Raw genomic sequence first — 21,626 nt, forward strand, 5'->3', positions numbered from 1 at the left:
AGAAACAGAGCCAGTTTTTTTTATTTTATTTTTTTTATTTTTAGGGTGCCAGAGCAGGTTTGGGGAGGCTTAGCCTCCCCTAGCCTTATTGAAAATCCGCCTGTGCCTGTTTCATGCTCATTCCCTATTTCTGAATGGGAAAAAGGGGAGAAATAGATGGAAGAATAGATGCTAGCGTGTAAATTAAAGAGACTAGGAGAATAAAGAGGTTGGGCGAGAAAAGGAGGAAAAATAGTTTGGAGAGTGGGCCTATGGTGTAAGGTTTTCTGTTGGGCCCCTGGGGTCCCAGTCCGGCACTGACTGGAGCAGCCCACTGAGCTGCACTCACAGCTGTGTGCCAGTCTCTCTGACTGTCCCTTTGCCCGCTCAGCATGACAGCTGTATGCCAGTCTCTCTGACTGTCCCTTTGCCCGCTCAGCATGACAGCTGTATGCCAGTCTCTGTGACTGTCCCTTTGCCCGCTCAGCATGACAGCTGTATGCCAGTCTCTCTGACTGTCCCTTTGCCCGCTCAGCATGACAGCTGTATGCCAGTCTCTCTGACTGTCCCTTTGCCCGCTCAGCATGACAGCTGTGTGCCAGTCTCTGTGACTGTCCCTTTGCCCGCTCAGCATGACAGCTGTGTGCCAGTCTCTCTGACTGTCCCTTTGCCCGCTCAGCGTGACAGCTGTGTGCCAGTCTCTCTGACTGTCCCTTTGCCCGCTCAGCATGACAGCTGTGTGCCAGTCTCTCTGACTGTCCCTTTGCCCGCTCAGCGTGACAGCTGTGTGCCAGTCTCTCTGACTGTCCCTTTGCCCGCTCAGCGTGACAGCTGTGTGCCAGTTGAAAACCAATTGTCTTTTGGCATTGCTTGCAGCATCCCATAATAACAGTGCAGGGCCATATGTACAAGCAAACATACCTGGAAATTTCCACATTTTTTAATTCTCCCATTTCAAATACCACACTTGACAAATGAAAAGGCTTTTCCTTGCCCATTTGAAACAGCAGCTAGCCTCTCCTCCAATAACAAAGTGCTATTATCTGAGGAAATAATCTGCTTGCCATTCTCCTTATCCACTTAAAATGACAGCTCAGTGGCAATGCAGAAATATATAATATAAAAATATAAAGGTCTGTTCCTTGATTAACAAGGGAGGAAAATTAAGTAGTTTACTTGTCGTGCCACCAGGAGGCAGTGTGATGCATTATTAGGGCACTAATAACTTTTGACTGCCATTGAAAAAGGCAGGTTAAGGTTATTGCTGTTTTTAAAATTCTATTTAAAATCTTATGATTCTGCTCACACATGATCCAGAGAGACTCTGTCAGAACTGAGCATCTCTATAATAATGCAATTTAAGGCACACAGGGTGCCAGATAACTAGGCTGCATGTGATACTGCATGATTCGGGCCTACAGCCCTGTAATGCAATGTGACATTTTGACCGCTGGTTGCTAATGCTAATTATATGCATATTATAAAAAACAGGCCCAGATAGGATTGTAATTCATAATGATCCCTTTTCTCTTGGTGATCAAGTTGATTTCATGAAGTGCTGGGTTCCTATAGAGCAGTGATCCCCAACCAGTGGTGCGTGAGCGACATGTTGCTCCCCAAGCCAACTTCTAGGATATTGCTCTCAGTAGCAGGTGTTTATTTTGAATTCCTGGCCTGGAGGCAAGTTTTGGTTGCATAAAAACCAGGTTTAATGCCAAACAGAGTCTCATTTAGGCTGCCAGTGCACATAGGGGCTACCAAATAGCCAATCACAGCCCTTATTTGGCACCCTCAGTAACATTTTTTATGCTTGTGTGGCTCCCAGGTAAGAAAGGTTGGGGATCCCTCCCCCCATACAGTACCAGCACAGGCTCATACTGGGCTGAGTTACATTGTTGATGAGGGAACAGATTCTCAGGACATGTGTATGCAGAGCTGCCTTTGTACTCATTGTATTTAGTCTTCTGATTCTAGAACCCTGGCAAACACTCTCCCAGTGTCTCTCACACACCAATGACATGCTGCCTAGTGAGGAAGAATTCATTTTATTCTTATTTTAATGGCAACCAAGGGTATAAAGAGTGGTGCGACCAATAAAGAGAGGTACGATGGCTGCAGAGAGGCGCTACCAATGAGAGAATACATACCCGAGAGAAGCACTAAGAGTGAAATAGTGATGGCGAATAAAGAGCGCTTTCAAAAGCCAACTCCACTACAGTTTCTAAAGAAAACCCAGAGTGCGGATAGGACCTATGTCTGGGGTGGACTGACCCAATCCCCGCAGGGCGGGGGAGTGGGACGGTTGGTGAGGGCCCCTGCGGAGGGTGTGCAGGCAGCGACTGGGACCTATTAGGGGTGCAGGGACCTGTGGTAGCAGCCCTGGTGGACCCTGCACATCTCAGTCCAACCCTGCCTATGTCTCATTCAATCAAAAGCAAGATGGTTTAATCGAATTGATTTTTGGTGCATTGCACTGATGTCATGTGATGCTTAAGGGCTGTAGCACACAGGGAGATTAGTTGCCCACGACAAATCTCCCTTGTCGCGGGCGCCTAATCTCCCTGAAATGCCATCCCAACGGCGAAAATGTAAATCTCCGGTGGGATGGCATACGCCGCCACGTATCGAAATCGCGGAAACACGCGTATGCCATCCCACCGGCGATTTACATTTTCCCCTGTGGGATGGCATTTCAGGGAGATTAGTCGCCCGCGACAAGGGCGACTAATCTCCCCCGTGTGCCACAGCCCTAAAGAACATGTAAAGCCTTCTTTGCTGAAATCCAACTTAGGAAACCCCGTTTACTTAATCACTACCTTGTCTAACCCTTCACTCATTCTACTCATCTCTGTAGCGCTGAAATAGCTCTTTCAAACTGAAAGAGTTGCAAGAATCGCTGCCAGCGGTATTTGCACATACATAGATTTACATAGGTGATTTTTTTGTAGTCTTGTATTTCAAAATTGTAACTTGATTGGCCTTTACATGTCCTTTAAGCTTGTTTCATGTTAGGGTGCGCAACTTAATTGGAAGGCTTTTGTCACTGGCGCAAGTGAATCTGTTCCTAAGGGTTAGTGAGCTGGAGAGCTGTCAGTATTAGGATTATGTTTATAGTTGGAAGGGGTGAGAGACCATTGGGGAAAGAGTACTGGGGATGGAGTAGCCATACTGGAGGTGATACAGTGTAAAGCTGCTTCCCTTCTCATTCCACCTGTCCCTGTTCCAGATGAAATTTGGGCAAGTCCTGCGTGTTCGGGCTGGGTGTGGGTCAGACAGGGGACATACACTAACTCTCTGCACCAGTGTAGCACAGGGAGAGGCAAGACACTGGTACAGGTTGGGTGCGGGAAACATTTTGCTGGTTATGGTCGGGTGAGTGTTAGGGTTGGGGGGGAGAAAGGGATAGAAATTTACCAATACTTAGACGACCTTATGATATCAAGGTCAAGGGAATCTTTACTTCACTACAGCAATTTACCACTGGAGCTTAAGGCTTTCATGTCTTAAACCGTTTGGCCTCCAGATCAAATATAGGAACAGAGTATGGAATTTAATAGCTCTAATATCAGCCTGGCCAACCTGTCAGTGTTCCACAACGATGGTTCCCAAATTCCACATTTAGAAGCCTGTTGTACTTCCAAGTCCTTTATTCTGCCAGGAGGCTCAAGAAACATAAAATGCCTGTGCGCACTCCATGGAATACCCCCAGCAGCCCAATAAATAGTGACTGTCTGTGGCATTTTACAGCAGCCCCTCTGGCATTTGCCAGAATTCAAAGATTGCCAGTCTGGGCCTTCTTTCTTAACTAAATAATGTATTGCTTGGGCACTAACCCACGCTGCCCTGGGACGGTCAGAAAAGAAGAAAATTACTTGATACTTACTGTGATTTTCTTGGCCATGCCTCTGGGCAGCATACCCACCCTACTTCTTTATTCAATAAGCCTGATAAAAACACAGTGGCAAGGGGGGGTTGGACTCTATAAAGCTTTGTGAGGTAATTTGTTAGGGGATTTACCCATTCATTTATGGCGCCCAGAGGAATGGCCAGAAAAAGAAAATCACAGTTGATATCAAGGAATTTTCTGCTCTCTCCTAAGGGCCGTGGCACATGGGGAGATTAGTTGCCCCACGACAAATCTCCCTTGTCTCCCTAATCCAACCTACCGGCCAGAATGTAAATCGCCAGTGGGGTGGCATATGCGGCGCCCCGATCGCCGAAGTTGCCTCTCTGCAATTTCAGCAAATCGCCACGCCGTGTTTGTGGAATGGATGGATGCTCTTTTATCCACTGGAAGGAAGGACGGACCAGCAAATAAACCCATCAGAGACTGTATTGTACTGTCCCATTATATATTTCTAATTAATTATCACATCCCCCTTAAGCGCCTCTTCTCCAGTGTAAACTTGGCCAACCTTTCCCAACTAAGAGTGTACATTATGTTGGCCATTTATTAAGAAGTAAAAGCATAACAGGACAAAGCAGTTTGATCTCTGATCATTTTACTGAAGAAATAAAATGTGAATAAAAAATTCATATAATAGGATAAGTAACAGTGACACGCACGAGCCATTCCTACACGCACAAACACTCACAGTGCCAGTCATACACACGAGAGGGTTATACCAAGCAATGAGAGGCCCACTGGTCAGCAACTACTCTCCATTTCATATATTACAAATTCATATGTTACTCTAAGAACCAAACCTTCCTCAAGAAGAGAGATATTAGGAACCATTAGGAATCATTGTATAATGTCTCACTCCAGCCATTATAAGGCCGACTTGCCTTACGTTTACTAAAGCCCAAAGTGATGCCAGCAGGGGGCACTGGAGTTTCTGGGCAAAGAGCAAGCAATAGAGATGCTTGTTTAATCACCGACATAAAGGGAAACTAAAGCTGAAGTGAAAGTACACATAAAGCTCTCCACATTGGGGGATATACACAGATGGTCATTATATGATGTACAAATGTCAGATGACCTTCAGATATCTCTTTAAAACCTTTTGCTGCCAACTCTATATGGTGCTATAAGTGATTAAAACTGTTTTTTTAGCGGTAGTTACAAGTGCTGAAGAATAAGCCTTGCAATAGGAGGCCAGGGGCAGCTATCTGTTTAGTTAAAAAGAGAGTAGATGGAACAGTCTCTCCCCATGGGGATTTTCAGTGCTGGTGTTTTATTTGTTTTTATTCTGGCTGTATATTAAAATACCTTATAGTTGGTGAGCCAATAAAAATGGGCTGCCTCCACCAACGGCACCCTGGGTTTAATATGTATGGAGCAAGTGGAAAAACAAAAACCTGGCTGACGATAGGTGCACTTTACACCTATAGGTACCCACCCTTTAAGTGGTGATCATGCTTGCCATCACCTAGGGGAATGTATTGGCCATCATTAAAATGGCAAGTGGCTGCTTGTATTCACAGTCTGCAACTGACAATGTCATAAAAAAGTCTGACACCTCCTAAGAACATTCCATGAGAGCAGAATCTCAGGACTGTATTTCTGACTACGTTAAAGGGACACTGCCCTCAGCTGGAACCAGCGGCAGACAAAATGCCCCTCTCCACCTCTTCTCACTCCAGATGCTACGGAATGACAGGCTCTTACTGGATTGCAGCAGTGACAGGCACCCTTCACTAGAGGGCAGCGACAGCCAAATCTCCCCATTTGCTATAGTCATTATTAATGCTGTGACGTTCTTTGGCATTGCAGGATTAGATATGATGGATTTATGTGCCCCAGACGTTAAATGTTTCAGACTCTCCCACTCACATCTGCATCAGACAAAGGGCAGCACTGTAGTTGGATCATTTTATACACAGGCTAATTGGTCCTTATCTTTGCCTTGTAAGAGGAACGCTCTGCCCATCGTTGTGTATTTAGAACACCTGTCATAAACAAACAACAAAGCACTGCTATGAACTGAAGTAGAAACTGCCACAAAGCACAGACGAGACATTTTTCAGCAGTGAAGTAAATCAGTAACACCCCCCCCCCTTCACAGAAAAAAAACAAAAAACTACACTACTTTTACACAAATATTAAACATTGATTTCTGGTGTAAGTAAACACTTTTACTCTGATGACAGTATCCCTTTAAATAAATATATATTTGCCAATGTTGCAAAATACTCTTTAATATAGAAGCAGTTTATATTTTAGCTACAGTTTCTGTTCATGGGCCACTCAGCACTTCTTCTCCCATAGTGTTCTGCACCACTCACTCACTCACTCGCTGACTCACTCACACTCAGGTACCATGTCCTCTTTCCTCTCCCCACATCTGTGATGACACAAATTACACAGAATGGTTTACATTTGGGGGTACTGAGCAGAGATCTGGATTTGTGTGGAGAGCTGGCTCCTGTGACCCTCTGGTTATGGGGTGCGCTTGTACACAGCTGCATCCTGGGTAAATCTTATTTTATCAGTACCCTGTACACTAGAGACATGTTTTGTCAATGTTGGGTTCCAAGATTAGCATCTGGAAGGAAAAAAGTTCATTTGTTTATTGTGGGGGTCAGAGCCTGGTGGCTTCATCACTTGAGTCTCCAGGGGAATGAAGAGAATCTTTTTCGCCAGACTCCGACCCCCAGCTCCGGCTTATTGAGGGCGGGCTGCTGTGTGAAGAAGAGGGAGGACCTGAACCACTGCCAACCCAGCCATCCTCCTGCAAGTAACGTCGGACCTCCTGGGGCAGCTGGCGGAACTCAGCTTGGCAAGACTCATCTAACTGTGCCTGCAGCTGGGAGAAAATGAAAGGAAGACATGAGGGTTGAGAATGGAAAGATGACTGTTAATGTGATTTTCAGTGTCTGTATGGGGGACCCGATGATCCTGACCAACGTCTATGAACTATAGATATCTGGTCATCATAAAACTATCACCCATATAATGTGATAATTTATTAATATATGTAATAAAAGGCACAACATTTGCCCAGGATCAGGACCAATAAGATATTTGCTTTTAAACAGGTGACCAGTAAATGCTACCTGCTGATTGGTTGCTATGGGTTACCACTCCTGGGCAAAATGAGTGCCTTTTATTACATAACCCCTTATATGTGCAAATGCATTTTGCCCAACGTATGCTAAAGCATACATGCCACGGGAATAACCCTGCGTGTTTATTTATAAAATGTGACATTTTGGTGACACGCCCCTTTATCAGACATCAAACTTCATGACTCACACACTAACATTATGCATACTATTGATTGGCTGTAGTGATGAGTGAAAATCTTCGCCAGGCATGGATTCGTGGCGAATCTCTGTTTCGCCACTGGTCGATTGCTTCGTGAAATGGGCACAAAAACTTGCTGTGGAAGAGTTTGGCCAAAAGAGTTCACCAAAAAAAATTGTTGCGCGTCAAAAAATGGTTGTGTGGGTCATTTTTCGCCAAACTGAAATGGGACAGATTCGGCTCATCACTAATTGGCTGGAATGCCCCGGTGAGGCACAGGCAGCCACCCCCCCTTATACTGTACATACTCCTCCTCAGATCTGCTAGATCTTTTTTATTGGATGAATTAAAGGCCACTCAACCTTATTATAATGAAGTACAGGCCAAGTGCGCATTATTTCATATAGGCCAGAGGCTGCATGCAAACAGGGGAGTCACGCCAACATAAGAAGGGGGGAGCTAATAAAGGGCAAGTAGAAGATCTATGTTATAGTGATGGTATCAGGGTATTATGGTGTCTGTCACATTAATGCTGACCTTTGGCTCCTCATCTTTTATCCTTTGCAGTGTTTCCTGGTGAGCCGCCTGCAGCTTCTCTTGTCGCCTTTTCTGGGCCTCTTCCAGCTGAAAGAAACAGACACAGAATGAACTGGATGCCATCATCATCACAAGACTACCATATATTATAAGCTCAACTTGGTTTTCAGATATAGACTTGCAAAGTGCAGTGCATTTTCGGCTTTCATTATTTTGAAGATTTTGAATTATTTAAGCTTTTTGTTTTCAGCAGCTTTTCTGTTTGGAATTTCCGCAGCTACCTGGTTGCTAGGGTCCAATTTGCCCTAGCAACTAGGAAATGGTTTGAATGACAGACAGGAAGATGAATGGCAGAGGGCCTAAATGGAAACATAAGTCATATGAAGTAACAAATAATGAAGGTAGTGTTTTTTTGTTGGCTGCTGGGGTCAGTGAACCCTTTTAAAAAGCTGGAAAGAGGCAGAAGAAGAAGGCAAATAATCCAATAACTATAAAAACTAAAGATCAATTGAAGAGTTTCTAAAGGTGGCCATACACGGACCGATTTTTTACTTACAAACGACCGATTCCCGAATGATCCGATGCTATCGTTAAGTTATCGTATAGTTGGTGGTGTACGAACGATCGTCAGCCCACTAAACGAGCCGACATTATCGTCCCCAAAATCGATCGGCCAGGTTTAAAAATTTTGGTCGTTTAACGATAAAATCTGCCAGTTGGTGTGAGTGTCAGACATTTGTCTTTCAACGATTGTTCTCTGCGCATGTCACGATTGCCAGCAGCGGAAGTCAACGACATTCGATCGTACGTAGATGTACGATCGTACGTATTTTACGATAATGATGCGACAAAATCTTTCCCGAATTATCGTTGCCCGTGGATGGCATATCGTATGGGAACTCGATCGCCATACGATCGTTTGTCGATATAATCGTTCATCGCACAACGAGCGAAATCGCCTCGTGTATGGCCACCTTAAGAATCATAGACTTAGCAAACTAAAAACAATTTAAAGGGATACTGTTTATGTGAATGATTTTTATGGTATTTCTAAATTACACTGTTTACATAGCAAATAATTCACTCTACCATTTAAAATGTTTTTCTTGAACCAACAAATGTATTTTTAGCTGTAATATTGGTGTGTAGGCACCATCTCAGTGCATTGTGCCTGAGTCTGAGCTTTCAGAAGGAGCCAGCGCTACACATCAGAACTGCTTTCAGATAACCTATTGTTTCTCCTACTTCCATGTAACTGGAGGAGTCCCAAGCCGGACTTGGATTTTTTAAGGTGGTCATATATGTACCAATTATGATCTTTCAATCATTGGTCGCAGGAAAGATGGTTTGTTCCCTCCAATGACATTCAGGGCTGAATCATCAGATATGGAGAAAGAAACAACCTGATATTGGTGGTATCGTTGATCCACCGTTGATATCGGTGAGTGCATGGCCAGCTTTACTATTGAATGCTATTTTGACACCTACTGGGAGCTGCTATCTTGCTCCCTTCCCATTGTTCTGCTGATCGGCTGCTGGGAGGGGGGTGATATCACTCCAACTTGCAGCTCCGCAGTAAAGTGTGACTGAAGTTTATCAGAGCACAAGTCACATGGCAGTGGCACCCTGGGAAATTTTAAAATTAAATATACAAAAAAATCTGTGTTTTTGAAAAACAGATTTCAATGCAGGATTCTGCTGGAGAAGCTCTATTTACTGATGTGAAAACATGTTTTCCCATGACAGTATTCCTTTATAGTTAAACTACCAATTTTATATTTGTAAAACAGATTTTTTTTCATCCATTTCCTCTTGAGCAATTTGTTTTAATAGATTTGACAACTTCCATTTTAAAGGACATATAAACCCTACCATATATATAAGTTGGGCACATCTCCCCCACCCAAACCACACCATTTCTACTGATTATATCCTCTCTGTTCACCAGCACCACATTTTCCTAAAACAAATAGCAGCTTTAACCCGGCAGCCATTTTCCCTCTCACACATCTTCATTGACATTTACATCTGCAAACAGCACATGTACGGTAAAGTTCATACAATAAGGAATGCAGGCTTACACAGGCAGAACTTACTTTGATAAAGAGTTCTGCTTTGACTGTGCTTAGGAGAGGAGGTTAGGAGAAAAAACATTTCTCCAGTAGCTAGAGCAAAGTTTCTATGAAAACCAGCAGTACCACCTTTTAATTGGCTGCTAGACTGGAGGGTGTGTTTAGTAACGGAAAAAGAACTGAGCATGCTCAGTTAGCCAAGAACCAAAGTCAGTTCCTAAGAGAGGGGTCCAAGTGGGTTACAGGAGGAGAAGGAATCCTAAGTGCTTAAGGGGATGCTGCAGCCCTACTATTAACCTTTTACCAATCAGAGTGGCAGGGATTTAAAGATTTCAAAGAGACTGTTTGCCAATTACATGTTTGTGGGGGTTTACATGTCATTTAAAGACATCTAAAGCTAAATAAACAAGTTTGTCAGACATAAGATCTGTGTCATCTGTGATTTTTTTGTTGAAGCAAGAAAAGACTGGTGCTTTGGGCAGCATAGACACAGCTAAATCAGAACCAAAAATATACTTTCCAATAATGTAAGTAAATCAGTGTTGTTTCCTTATTATGATGAGCGAATCACATTAAGGCTAAGGGGTGAAATTGCGAGTCTTTTTGTCATATATAATTTGCTACATATTTTAGTAGCCAGAACAATTGTGTTGTCATGTGTTAGTTACAATTATTAAATTAAATTGCATGCCTGCAGTCTGGTACTATTACTGAGTAAGTGATCAAAAAAGAAAAAAGATTAATTAGTTTATGAATTATATATACCTGATTATAGTTCCAATTGAGGTCCTGTATATAGTTGAAGTTCTTAAATAGCATAACTCTAAAATAAAGGGGTTGTCTTTTCTTTCTCATTTGTTTTGACCAAGTATACCACTCTTAAGAGCCACACTAATCTTGGGGAATGTTTATAGTGTGTGAGGGGGGTTCCTTTTCCTAAGAATAATTAATGAGTAAGTGCTAATGATGATAATAGCATTGGCGCATTCATATACCCCATGCAAAACATGCAGCGACACATTATCTGAATCCCTGGCATAAAGCTGGCTACTTTGCACTGTTTGTGCCAGTGATATGCCAGAGGGCGTGGGTAAATCTGATAATGCAAAAACATAGCTAAATGTATGCAGATAGCATGTTCTGAATTACAATTCTGCCCAATAGCAACGCTGCATGCTATTTATGCACATTCCCCCTGTATCTCCTAACTGGTGCCACTGCTGGTACCAATGCCATAATGTCATATTTAAATAATAAAGCCAATTATTCAGTAATGTCATTACATGAAGCAGGAGTGTTTGACGTGGTAGCATGATACATGTCACATGTCGCTATGTGAGGTGACTGCTATAAATAACTGCCACCTTGATACACAAACTGGCATCCATCATATTGCACACATAGGAGCTCACCCTTCGTATGGAGCTTACGGACTCATTAATGTGACGTCTATTAATTTCTGTCAGTTCCCTGTGGGGGAAGAAAAGACAAGACATGGGCTGAATAAAGCAAGAGGTTACAAGGATGGAGCAAAGCAAGTGAGGAGAGAGGGAAAGGTAAAATCAGAATACACAGTAAGGATTGTATACTGGAAGTCTATTGATAACTTACACGTCCTTTTTCTGACGTTCCCGTGACTTGGCCTCTGTGATGCTATTATGTCGTTTTCTGTCCAGGATCTTCTGTAGCTCTTTCTTCTCCCTGCAGAGGAACACTGAGGGCTCAGACCATGTACTTAAAATGCTACTAATGCAGTTAGGTTATTTACAGAATACAATCTGGAGTAAAAGTGATTGTATTCAGTGGAAGGGACGTAACAAATTGCCCCCCCCCCCCCAATGCACTAAAACACATATTTTTTACCCATACTGCAGTGTTTCCGCTCCCCCAGAATCCTAATTTATGACCTCTATCACCCACATCCTAATGTTCCCAAATAAAATAGAAACCCGCTGCTCACAGACACTTACTTTTCATTGATTTCCTTTAACTTCTTGAGTTGAGTAGAATGGCAGGAAATGGCCACTTCCTGGAGCTTCTGAACAGCCTAAGAAGATTCAGAGAGATAAAAACTCTATTATTTGTCCCTCAATTTACAATAACAACACGTGGCTATATAAGCGGCATAAGTTACAGAGTGGAATTGTGTGTTGCCTGTAGGGCATATCAGTAGATGTGGAGGTGAAATGGAGATGCATTCCCTTATCACGTCCTGCTGTTCTGACCATTGGTGCACTTTGCATGAATGACCAGAATACAAAGGTGCATAACTTATTTATGGCCCCTTGTACAATCTCTGCCCATTTGGCCTGTGCATGGATTGGTCAAAGAGTGTAGGAGAGCGGCCCTTGTATGGCTGCCTTTAGCCTTCCTCTAAATCAGTCTCACTGTCTAACTCCAGAAGTTCTAATTCTGAGATTTTACTGAATGCTTGGCGTAACTAAAGAGGAAGCAGATTTGATGGGGGGGGGGGGGGGGGCGTGAGGCCAACTTTCTCTATAGTTATAGCATTTCCCCCACCCCAGCCACTCTTCTACCTGAGAGCGTACAGGAAATGGGGGACACAAATGAGTTGGAAGCATGGTGGGGCCTGGAAGAGGTGGCTGGCGGAAGTAGTAGTACTATTCTAAAAGTATTCACACACTACTAATATGTTAAATTTGTAACACAAGCCTTCCGTACTGTTTTATCGGGGCCATCCAGAACTTTGAAAAAGTAAGTAATTGATGCCAGAAGCATCTCCTGATTCTTTTCAACTGAGTTCTGTCCTGTCTCAAAGTGACAGGAGAATAAGGGTGAGTTTTGTTGAGCATTTAGTAGCTCTACTGGTGGGTGAAATGCCCAGAATTAATTTCAATTTGATCACCCAAACACACGTGGGTGCACTCACAAGTCAGGCAAATGAATATCTACCTGCAGTAAGTGGCTGTGTTTTAGTTTACGTTCCTGCTCATGTTGAATTTCTCGCAGTTCCAGAAGTCGCTTCTGTTGGTCCAGCTGCATATCCATAAACTTTTGCTCAGCATCCTGATCTGCACTGCAATGGAAAAACACAGAATTCAGGAATTTTTGCCCATTGTGTGCTTTACCTATCACTTAATATATTTTTAGTATTAGCCAAGGCTGTACTTCCTGCAGGAGACATATGCAGGCCCAGTAGATACAGTATAGCATTCTTATGCAGTAAGACACTACTTAATAAAGGCCACACAAATAAAATGAACACGGAACACATACAGTGGCTTGCAAAAGTATTCGGCCCCCTTGAACTTTTCCACATTTTGTCACATTACAGCCACAAACATGAATCAATTTTACTGGAATTCCACGTGAAAGACCAATACAAAGTGGTGTACACGGGAGAAGTGGAATGAAAATCATACATGATTCCAAACATTTTTTACAAATAAATAACTGCAAAGTGGGGTGTGCGTAATTATTCAGCCCCCTGAGTCAATACTTTGTAGAACCACCTTTTGCTGCAATTACAGCTGCCAGGCTTTTAGGGTATGTCTCTACCAGCTTTGCACATCTAGAGACTGAAATCCTTGCCCATTCTTCTTTGCAAAACAGCTCCAGCTCAGTCAGATTAGATGGACAGCGTTTGTGAACAGCAGTTTTCAGATCTTGCCACAGATTCTCCATTGGATTTAGATCTGGACTGTGACTGGGCCATTCTAACACATGGATATGTTTTGTTTTAAACCATTCCATTGTTGCCCTGGCTTTATGTTTAGGGTCGTTGTCCAGCTGGAAGGTGAACCTCCGCCCCAGTCTCAAGTCTTTTGCAGACTCCAAGAGGTTTTCTTCCAAGATTGCCCTGTATTTGGCTCCATCCATCTTCCCATCAACTCTGAGCAGCTTCCCTGTCCCTGCTGAAGAGAAGCACCCCCAGAGCATGATGCTGCCACCACCATATTTGAAAGTGGGGGTGGTGTGTTCAGAGTGATGTGCAGTGTTAGTTTTCCGCCACACATAGCGTTTTGCATTTTGGCCAAAAAGTTCCATTTTGGTCTCATCTGACCAGAGCACCTTCTTCCACATGTTTGCTGTGTCCCCCCCATGGCTTGTGGCAAACTGCAAATGGGACTTCTTATGGTTTTCTGTTAACAATGGCTTTCTTCTTGCCACTCTTCCATAAAGGCCAACTTTGTGCTGTGCACGACAAATAGTTGTCCTATGGACAGATTCCCCCACCTGAGCTGTAGATCTCTGCAGCTCCCCCAGAGTCCCCATGGGCCTCTTGGCTGCATTTCTGATCAGCGCTCTCCTTGTTCGGCCTGTGAGTTTAGGTGGACGGCCTTGTCTTGGTAGGTTTACAGTTGTGCCATACTCCTTCCATTTCTGAATGATCGCTTGAACACTGCTCCGTGGGATGTTCAAGGATTTGGAAATCTTTTTGTAGCCTAAACCTGATTTACATTTCTCAATAACTTTATCCCTGACCTGTCTGGTGTGTTCTTTGGACTTCATGGTGTGGCTGTAATGTGACAAAATGTGGAAAAGTTCAAGGGGGCCGAATACTTTTGCAAGCCACTGTATATTGAATGTCATGAAGGCAGTCTGAGCCTGCTTTATAAAAACTCCATCTGACTGAACTAGTTTGTTCATGCTTATTTTCAGCGTTCTCCCCAGGCCTTTTTTCTGGGTGCAGTGCCTGGCAGTTTTTCCCTACTGCTCAGCTCCTCTGTCCCTGTACTTAGCGCACTAATGGGAAATTGTCTTAGATAATCTGGCAGGACTGCCACTGTATTTGCGGAAGCAGACAGTCCTATATGCTCATTTTTAAGGTGAGGAGGCACATCCACTCCACATACAGGTTAAATTTTTGCCTTGTTCTCCCAAGTTTTTTTCAGGGGATGACACTGTATTTCATTTGTCACCATATAATTAATGCATATATTTGTGTGCTCCTTTTGATCTTCTGTGACTTTCTGTGTCTGAAACCTGCCGCTTTGTTACTGTGCAAGGAAATGTGCAGAAAGGTATGGGGGACGGGGTGTAAAATCAGGAGAAAATCATTAACAGTTTTAATACTAATAGGTTAACTTCACAAATTTATTTTTTGAAAAGGCACACAAGCAACCAGCACAAACTGGCAGTAAATCTACAATATAAGACTGCCCTGTGTATAAAACACTGTCCCACAGCATCACAAGCTGTTTCATCAAAGCACCATCAAAGACCTCTTTGCCTCTTTAATGTGGTCCTCGCCCCAACATCGTGCATTCCTGTCACTGTGATCTGATCGTTTGGCCTGGGGGTCAAGCAATCAGATCAGCCCGATATCGCCCAACTCAAGGTAGTCCGTTCTTTAGAGAGCAAGCACTAAGATATATAGACACATTTATTATATTTTTTACCATCCTGTTATGTTACTCACCCAGAAACTGCTCTATGGCTTCTTCCAAATGGCTTCCTCCTGCGGATACTCTGCAGCTGTGTCACCCAAGTGCTCTGCTCCTTGCACAGAGATGACACCTTGCGCAAGTGCTTGCGACGGAGTTGACGCAGTTCTCTGTACTGGCGGCAGATCAGCTTTTCAAAGCTCTTTTGGGATTTGAGCTCTTCCATAGAGGGGGCTTGTATGTCTGTGGAAATAGACAGTGTGAGAGACTGCACTGTAACCTACAATCATTTGTATGTGTGCTTTTAGTGCTACTTGCATGCCTAGTGCTGTACAGGTCTACAATACAGTAATAGTACAAATAGGAAGGAAACATGTAGCATAAATATATGTTACAAAAATTAAGATTTTTGAGGTAATAGACATAGGAGAAATCAAGCAACCATACAATCTGAGTGTGTAGGTAAGCTACAGGCACAAAACAGGATTGCCGCTAAGTGCTAAGCAGATAAATTCTGCTATTCACAATAGCTGGGGTCCATTCTGCCAACAAACACCCAATATCTGCCGCCCCCCCCCCCACAATTTTACCTGTCAGAACACTGGCTATGTGGTCATCTCGTTGCGCTGCATAAGAGAAAATGATAAATTTGAAATAAACAGCAAAGACTATAACCATATTCACAATAAAGAGAGATCCAGAAAATTATACATAGATTTTATTTGCTTGTAAAGTTTAGTACCCACAAACCCACACACTTTGGGTGCCATTCTCTTTCTATTACATGTGCAGTTTTTTCAGGTGTCAGCATGTTTTTTTCTTATCATTTCATTCATTTAGCCAATAGTTAATGATCTAGTCTGCAAATAAGAAGCCCTTTGTCACACTATAAATGTTTATCGCTGTATAATCACAAAATAGGAGGCAGACATAACACCAGGCTTTCCACAAGTCACTTAGAATGACTACCGATTTCAGTTTTGGTGGCCTTTGGGATTTTCCTGTACAGCCCAGTAAACCCTACAACGTAGAGAAGCATGGGTTTGGTCCGTCACTGTTTCTGGAAGCAGGACTTTAGCTCTGACAGTAAGAAACTGACAAGGACATGTAGCCACAATATTACAATGCATAACTGTTCAGGGAGCTAAAATCATAATTGTGCAACAAAGAGAATCCCTTGCTTGTCTTACTAAACAGACGCTAGACCAGGGATCCCCAACCTTTCTTACTCGTGAGCCACAATCAAATATAAAAAGATTTGGAGAGCAACACAAGCATCATAAAAGTTCATGGAGGAGCCAAATAAGGGCTAAGATTGGCTATTACGCAGCCTCTATGCTCACTATCAGCTTACAGGAGGCTTTATTTGGTAGGAAATCTTGGTTTTATTCAACCAAAACTTGCCATCAAGTCAGGAATTCAAAAATAACTACCTGGTTTGGGGCACTGAGAGCAACATCCAAGGGGTTGGTGAGAAACATGTTGCCCCTGAGCCACTGGTTGGGGATCATAGGCTAGACTAAATGGCTAAATCTTAACTAACTGGTGCAGGAAGCATCCCCTGATACTTTTCTGTTTAGTTCTTTGTCATGGGCATGACAGAATCGAGCAGAGAAGAGTCAGAAGATGATTCCTGCATGAGTAATTTTAACAGACAGAACAGACTTCAACAGATGGAACAGCAGGGGGTGCTCTCTTATCTATTTATGATATTAGCAGTAATCAAAGTAAAATAAAAAGAACAGATTGATCCAAGGCAGGCCTGAATGTAATATGGCCAGTTGCCTGAAAATTAACAGATTCTGAGCTGGTTCTAATTAATCAGGAAACATGCTCAAGCTCAACAAATTAATCAGTAAAACAAACAACCAATTATTGGCTCAATTTACAAAACATTTAAAAAAAAGTTACAAACTACATACTACAGCAAACGACAAACGGGTGTCTCCCAGTGCCTCATGGTACCCTTACTCTGCCCTTCTAACGCGTTTCACACCATATGGATTAATTATTATGAGAAATAATCAACTAAGAAAAATATTTGAGGTCGGTCACTTGGTATTTACCCCAAAAGTTTCTTTAAAGTATTGTAGTTAAAGTGAATACTGGATATAACTTGATGCAATGTGTGTTTTATATGATTTATGCTGGGTGCAGGGTTTGTTTGAAGTGCCTGGGGAATGTATATTTTTAAGTTTTCACTTATTATGTGCCCATTATAGGGTTGGCCTGCAGCCCTGTGTGCTGTATAAATTATAGGTGTAGGGTACATAAAGGAAGTGACATGAGTAAGCCAAACCTCCTCTGATGAAGCACCCAATGGTAAAGGTACCTGAGGCACTGGGAGACACCTGTCTTTCGTTTGGTATAGTATGTTTGTAACTTTTTTTTAAATGTTTTGTAAATTGAGCCAATAAATGGTTGTTTGTTTCACTGATTAATTTGTTGAGTAATTATCTATATATGCAGGACCTATCAGTGGGATATAACTTTAGATTCTCTTCTCAGTCTAACAATTTTGCTGTGTAACATGCTCAAACTGCATGATCATGAATGCAAGACAAAGGCAATGAGGCACTGGCTAGTTGGGCAAACAGAACTAGAGGTGCAAGTAGAAGACATTGTAATGAGCTGTGTGTGATGGAGGAAGCGGAGGACCTTGTGCAAAGACACAGAGGTAATCGAACAGCTTAAAAAAGGATCATGGACAGATTTAGATAAAGGACAAAAGCTAAAGAAATGAGACCATGAGTCGACACAGAAGTGTTATCAGTTGCTTTGTGTCGTTCGCATCTAACAGGAAAGAAAGAGCCTGATTACTTCTGACGTTTCAAGCACAAGCAATTCTGCCAGTGGTACGAGAAGCGCCTGAACTACTGGGGATGAAAGTGATAGAGACGGCAGATAACTAGTTCCCAGTGGCTGGGGGGGACATATGCCAAGGCACAAGACGCATTACTTTTACCACAAAAAAAATTAGAATAAAGCTAATAACTATAGCTGTCTGAACAGCCTTAAGCTGAAAGATACACATCATCATGGAATTGACTTCTAGGAGAAGTGGCAAACTCAGTATTTTCCATAGAACAACATTTAATTATACTGCCATTATTAAATCATTTCCACTATTAATTACTATTTCATAGCACAATCTCATATACCTACACATTTAGGGCTCGTATGCGCCATCGTTTCTTCATGCGCTCCCCTGCGGTGGAGTTCTCCTTTGTTCCAACGTAGGGAGCACAGAAAAAAACGCATTTCATTCTTCCATTTGGGGCTGTGCTTACATAGGTGCATGTAAGTGCCAAACACAGGTGGAAAGCAACATGCTGTGTTCCACTTGTGTTTGGTGCTTACATGTGCCTGTGTGAGTACAGCCCCATTAAGAGCAATGGAATGCATTTTTATATGCACTCCCCAGCGGAGGAAAGCAGGAGAACACCACGGCAGGGGAGCGTAGATAAAAACACTTGTCGGTATGAGCCCTTAGGATTGCCATCTTTAGTATAGTCTTTTACTAGTGAGACATAAAAGGGGTTGATATGGAAGTGGGAATTTTCTTCTGTGAAAAACATACCAGCCAGGTGGCAACCCTAGGATTGGGTGGATTGAGGGTGGGCCTATTTGGTTGGGGAGAGCAGATGGGACGTTGTTTTTACATTAATACCACTGTCATCCCCTTCAGCACAGGGAAAAGCAGAATTAATGTAAATTGCCAGGGCAAAACATACGCATTACATATGTGTTGCCACAGGCTACAGTCACTACAGCAATGTTTTACCTCATTCTTGTGAGGCAAATAATTTGTTTTCTAGTGCAGAAAACTGGCCCTAACTGAAACTGTCACGATTTTAAACAGAATTAAATAGATTTGAACTAATCACATACATTTCTTTATGTTGTGTAAATCTTAATAACCTGGTGCTATCTATCTATGCTGGACACACAGAGGCAACATAGGTAGCAGAAACAGCAGCTTTTTCCTTCCATACCTGGTGGGGAAGGCACAGGAATAATTGGTATCTTATTCTTCTCTGGGGTATCATCTGGGGATCTTATCTGGGGCTTTGATTTTGGATCCCAATCAGACTTGTCTTTGTTGAATAGTTGCTGTGAGTACAAATACAATGTTAGTGCAATATCTGGTATAATTCCAATCATGGGTTTAGGGTAATAAGCCTTAGGCCAGAATCCATACCTCATTCTCTCCCATCAGAGCTATAAGTTGCTTTGCCCTTTGATCCATGAGGTTGATGTGCTTGATAGGGTTAGTTAAGGCATTGGCATAGCCTATGAGACAAAAAACAAAAGTTATGCCTGAAAGGTAGAGATCATAACTTGCAAGTGTTTAGCTTGGTTCATATACAGGGGCAGTACAGGGCAAAAAAAAAAAAAAAGGGCAGATCAATCATGGGTGAAACTATAATCAGAACAGCTAGGAAGTTCACCTAGGAGACTAGAAAGCAGAGATGCCAGAACAAAAAGGCAATAAGGCTAACAAGCCGCCCCGTGAGGCCTAACCCTTAGGGCTCTGGCACACAGGGAGATTAGTCACCCGCGACAAATCTCCCTGTTCGCGGGCGACTAATCTCCCCGAAATGCCATCCCACCGGCGAAAATGTAAATTAGTCGGCCGCGAACAGGGAGATTTGTTGCGGGCGACTAATCTCCCCGTGTGCCAGAGCCCTTAAAGAGAGGTCAGGTGGAAGTATAAAAATGAGAGACAATGAAAGGTGTGAATGTCACATACCCTGGTGGTCATCAGGAATATAATCATTGACTTCAGTGTAAACAAGCAGAGCTGGCAAACAGACAGGCTGATTTAGCTCGTTTCTTAGGCAAATGTAATGATATCCTGTTAAAGAAAATGGAGAAAGATCTACATCAGTGATCCCCAACCAGTGGCGCAGGGGCAACATGTTTCTCACCAACCCCTTGGATGTTGCTCTCAGTGCCCCCAAACCAGGTAGTTATTTTTGAATTCCTGACTTGGGGGCAAGTTTTGGTTGAATAAAAACAAGATTTACTACCAAATAAAGCCTCCTGTAAGCTGATAGCGTACATAGAAGCTGCCTAATAGCCAATCTTAGCCCTTATTTGGAACCTCCATGAACTTTTTTGATGCTTGTGTTGCTCTCCAAGTCTTTTTACATTTGACTGTGGCTCACGAGTAAGAAAAGTTGGGGACCCCTGATCTACATGATGGAATGTTCTAAAGCAAAAATATTTCAGTCATGACCCTTTAGAGCCAGAACCATTACTAATACTGGTGTGTGAATAAATAGCAAACTCCCTATTGTATAATAGTGTCATTAACATATCTTAATGAGCCAGCAACACCAGGAAATGCTTACAAACAAGGTTTCGTACGATATTATCGGTGCATGTATGGCCAGCTTTAGACACTCTAGACAAAGGTCTCCAGATTGACACACAAAGACCACTGCTTCTCCTCTGAATACAGTGCTGCTTTCATTTAGCAGGGCTGTATTTAGGAGGGCAGTGGTGGGGGCAGCCTGAAGGGATTCCCTATCCCACCACCTACCTGTGCTCTGCAACAGTGCCCCAGATGCAGTGTAAATGAGTATTAAGGGGTGTAAATTTGTGCTTTTACATATGAGGGGTAGGCAAATGACCATGTAGACCACTTGCACAATTTCTGGGTCTGCCTTCCATCCCAGTTGCTCTTGTTGGAGCCCAAGGTGAATGTAGCAGAGAGAGGCCCACTACTTTTGACCACAGGCTTAGATCTGCCTGTACTCACTATTATAATTCACAGTGCAAAGGACTCATTTCCCTTCTGCCTCAACTTGACAATTTCTGATTTCCATACCTGGTGGGTCTGGGTCTCACTTAAAGGGATTGTCATGATTTTTATGGTGTACTTTTATTTTTATATTACACTGTTTATAAAGCAAATATTTTACTCTACCATTTACAATTTTATTCTTAAACCAACAAATGTATTTTTTTAGTTGTAATATTGGTGTGTAGGCGCCATCTCAGTGCATTGTGCCTGAGTCTGAGCTTTCAGAAGGAGCCAGTGCTACACATTATAACTGCTTTCAGGTAACCTATTGTTTCTCCTACTCCCATGTAACTGGAGGAGTCCCAGTATGTGGTACTGCTTTCACCTGTCCAAACCAATGCTGAAAAGCATCAGTCTATGGTATCCTCTGCCCAGCCCCCCCCCCCCCCCCCATGTTTTGCACTTGTCCTAATATCCAATCTTTGCTACAGATAGATAGAAGTAGATAATTTCTATTTTCTGTACCCACCTGGTCGGATAGCAGAGACAGGCAGTATTCTGTGACCTACAAACTTTCCACCTTCTTCAAAGACAGCAATACGGAGAGAGGCAAGTGTGGGGAGTACAACCTGGGAGAGCATAAAGACACCATGGCAACACAGATAATGGTGATATTAAGGGGTAAAAGAGGTGGTATGAAAATGAAACAAGGACTACTACAGACTATTAGAAGGAATCTATTGGATTAA

General features: G+C 42.8%; 1 protein-coding gene across 2 annotated transcripts in view; it reads right to left on the reverse strand.

The window, feature by feature from the left end:
- Window positions 1-4,464: 4,464 nt before the first annotated feature.
- plcb3 (phospholipase C beta 3) overlaps window positions 4,465-21,626 on the reverse strand; it is an 80,582-nt gene continuing 63,420 nt past the window's right edge. For both annotated transcript variants that reach the window (XM_002940224.5, XM_031900645.1), the window contains exons 22-33: window positions 21,407-21,506; window positions 19,879-19,983; window positions 19,327-19,418; window positions 19,121-19,238; window positions 15,716-15,751; window positions 15,161-15,368; window positions 12,691-12,814; window positions 11,748-11,824; window positions 11,389-11,478; window positions 11,190-11,247; window positions 7,706-7,792; window positions 4,465-6,728 (exon numbers count right to left, since the gene is read on the reverse strand). In XM_002940224.5, coding sequence (XP_002940270.2) covers window positions 6,504-6,728; window positions 7,706-7,792; window positions 11,190-11,247; window positions 11,389-11,478; window positions 11,748-11,824; window positions 12,691-12,814; window positions 15,161-15,368; window positions 15,716-15,751; window positions 19,121-19,238; window positions 19,327-19,418; window positions 19,879-19,983; window positions 21,407-21,506 — 1,320 coding nt within the window. In that variant the 3' untranslated portion in view covers window positions 4,465-6,503. The remainder of the gene's footprint in view (window positions 6,729-7,705; window positions 7,793-11,189; window positions 11,248-11,388; window positions 11,479-11,747; window positions 11,825-12,690; window positions 12,815-15,160; window positions 15,369-15,715; window positions 15,752-19,120; window positions 19,239-19,326; window positions 19,419-19,878; window positions 19,984-21,406; window positions 21,507-21,626) is intronic.

This window comes from Xenopus tropicalis, chromosome 4, assembly GCF_000004195.4.
Source record: "Xenopus tropicalis strain Nigerian chromosome 4, UCB_Xtro_10.0, whole genome shotgun sequence".
In the NCBI taxonomy this organism is placed as follows: Eukaryota; Metazoa; Chordata; class Amphibia; order Anura; family Pipidae; genus Xenopus; species Xenopus tropicalis.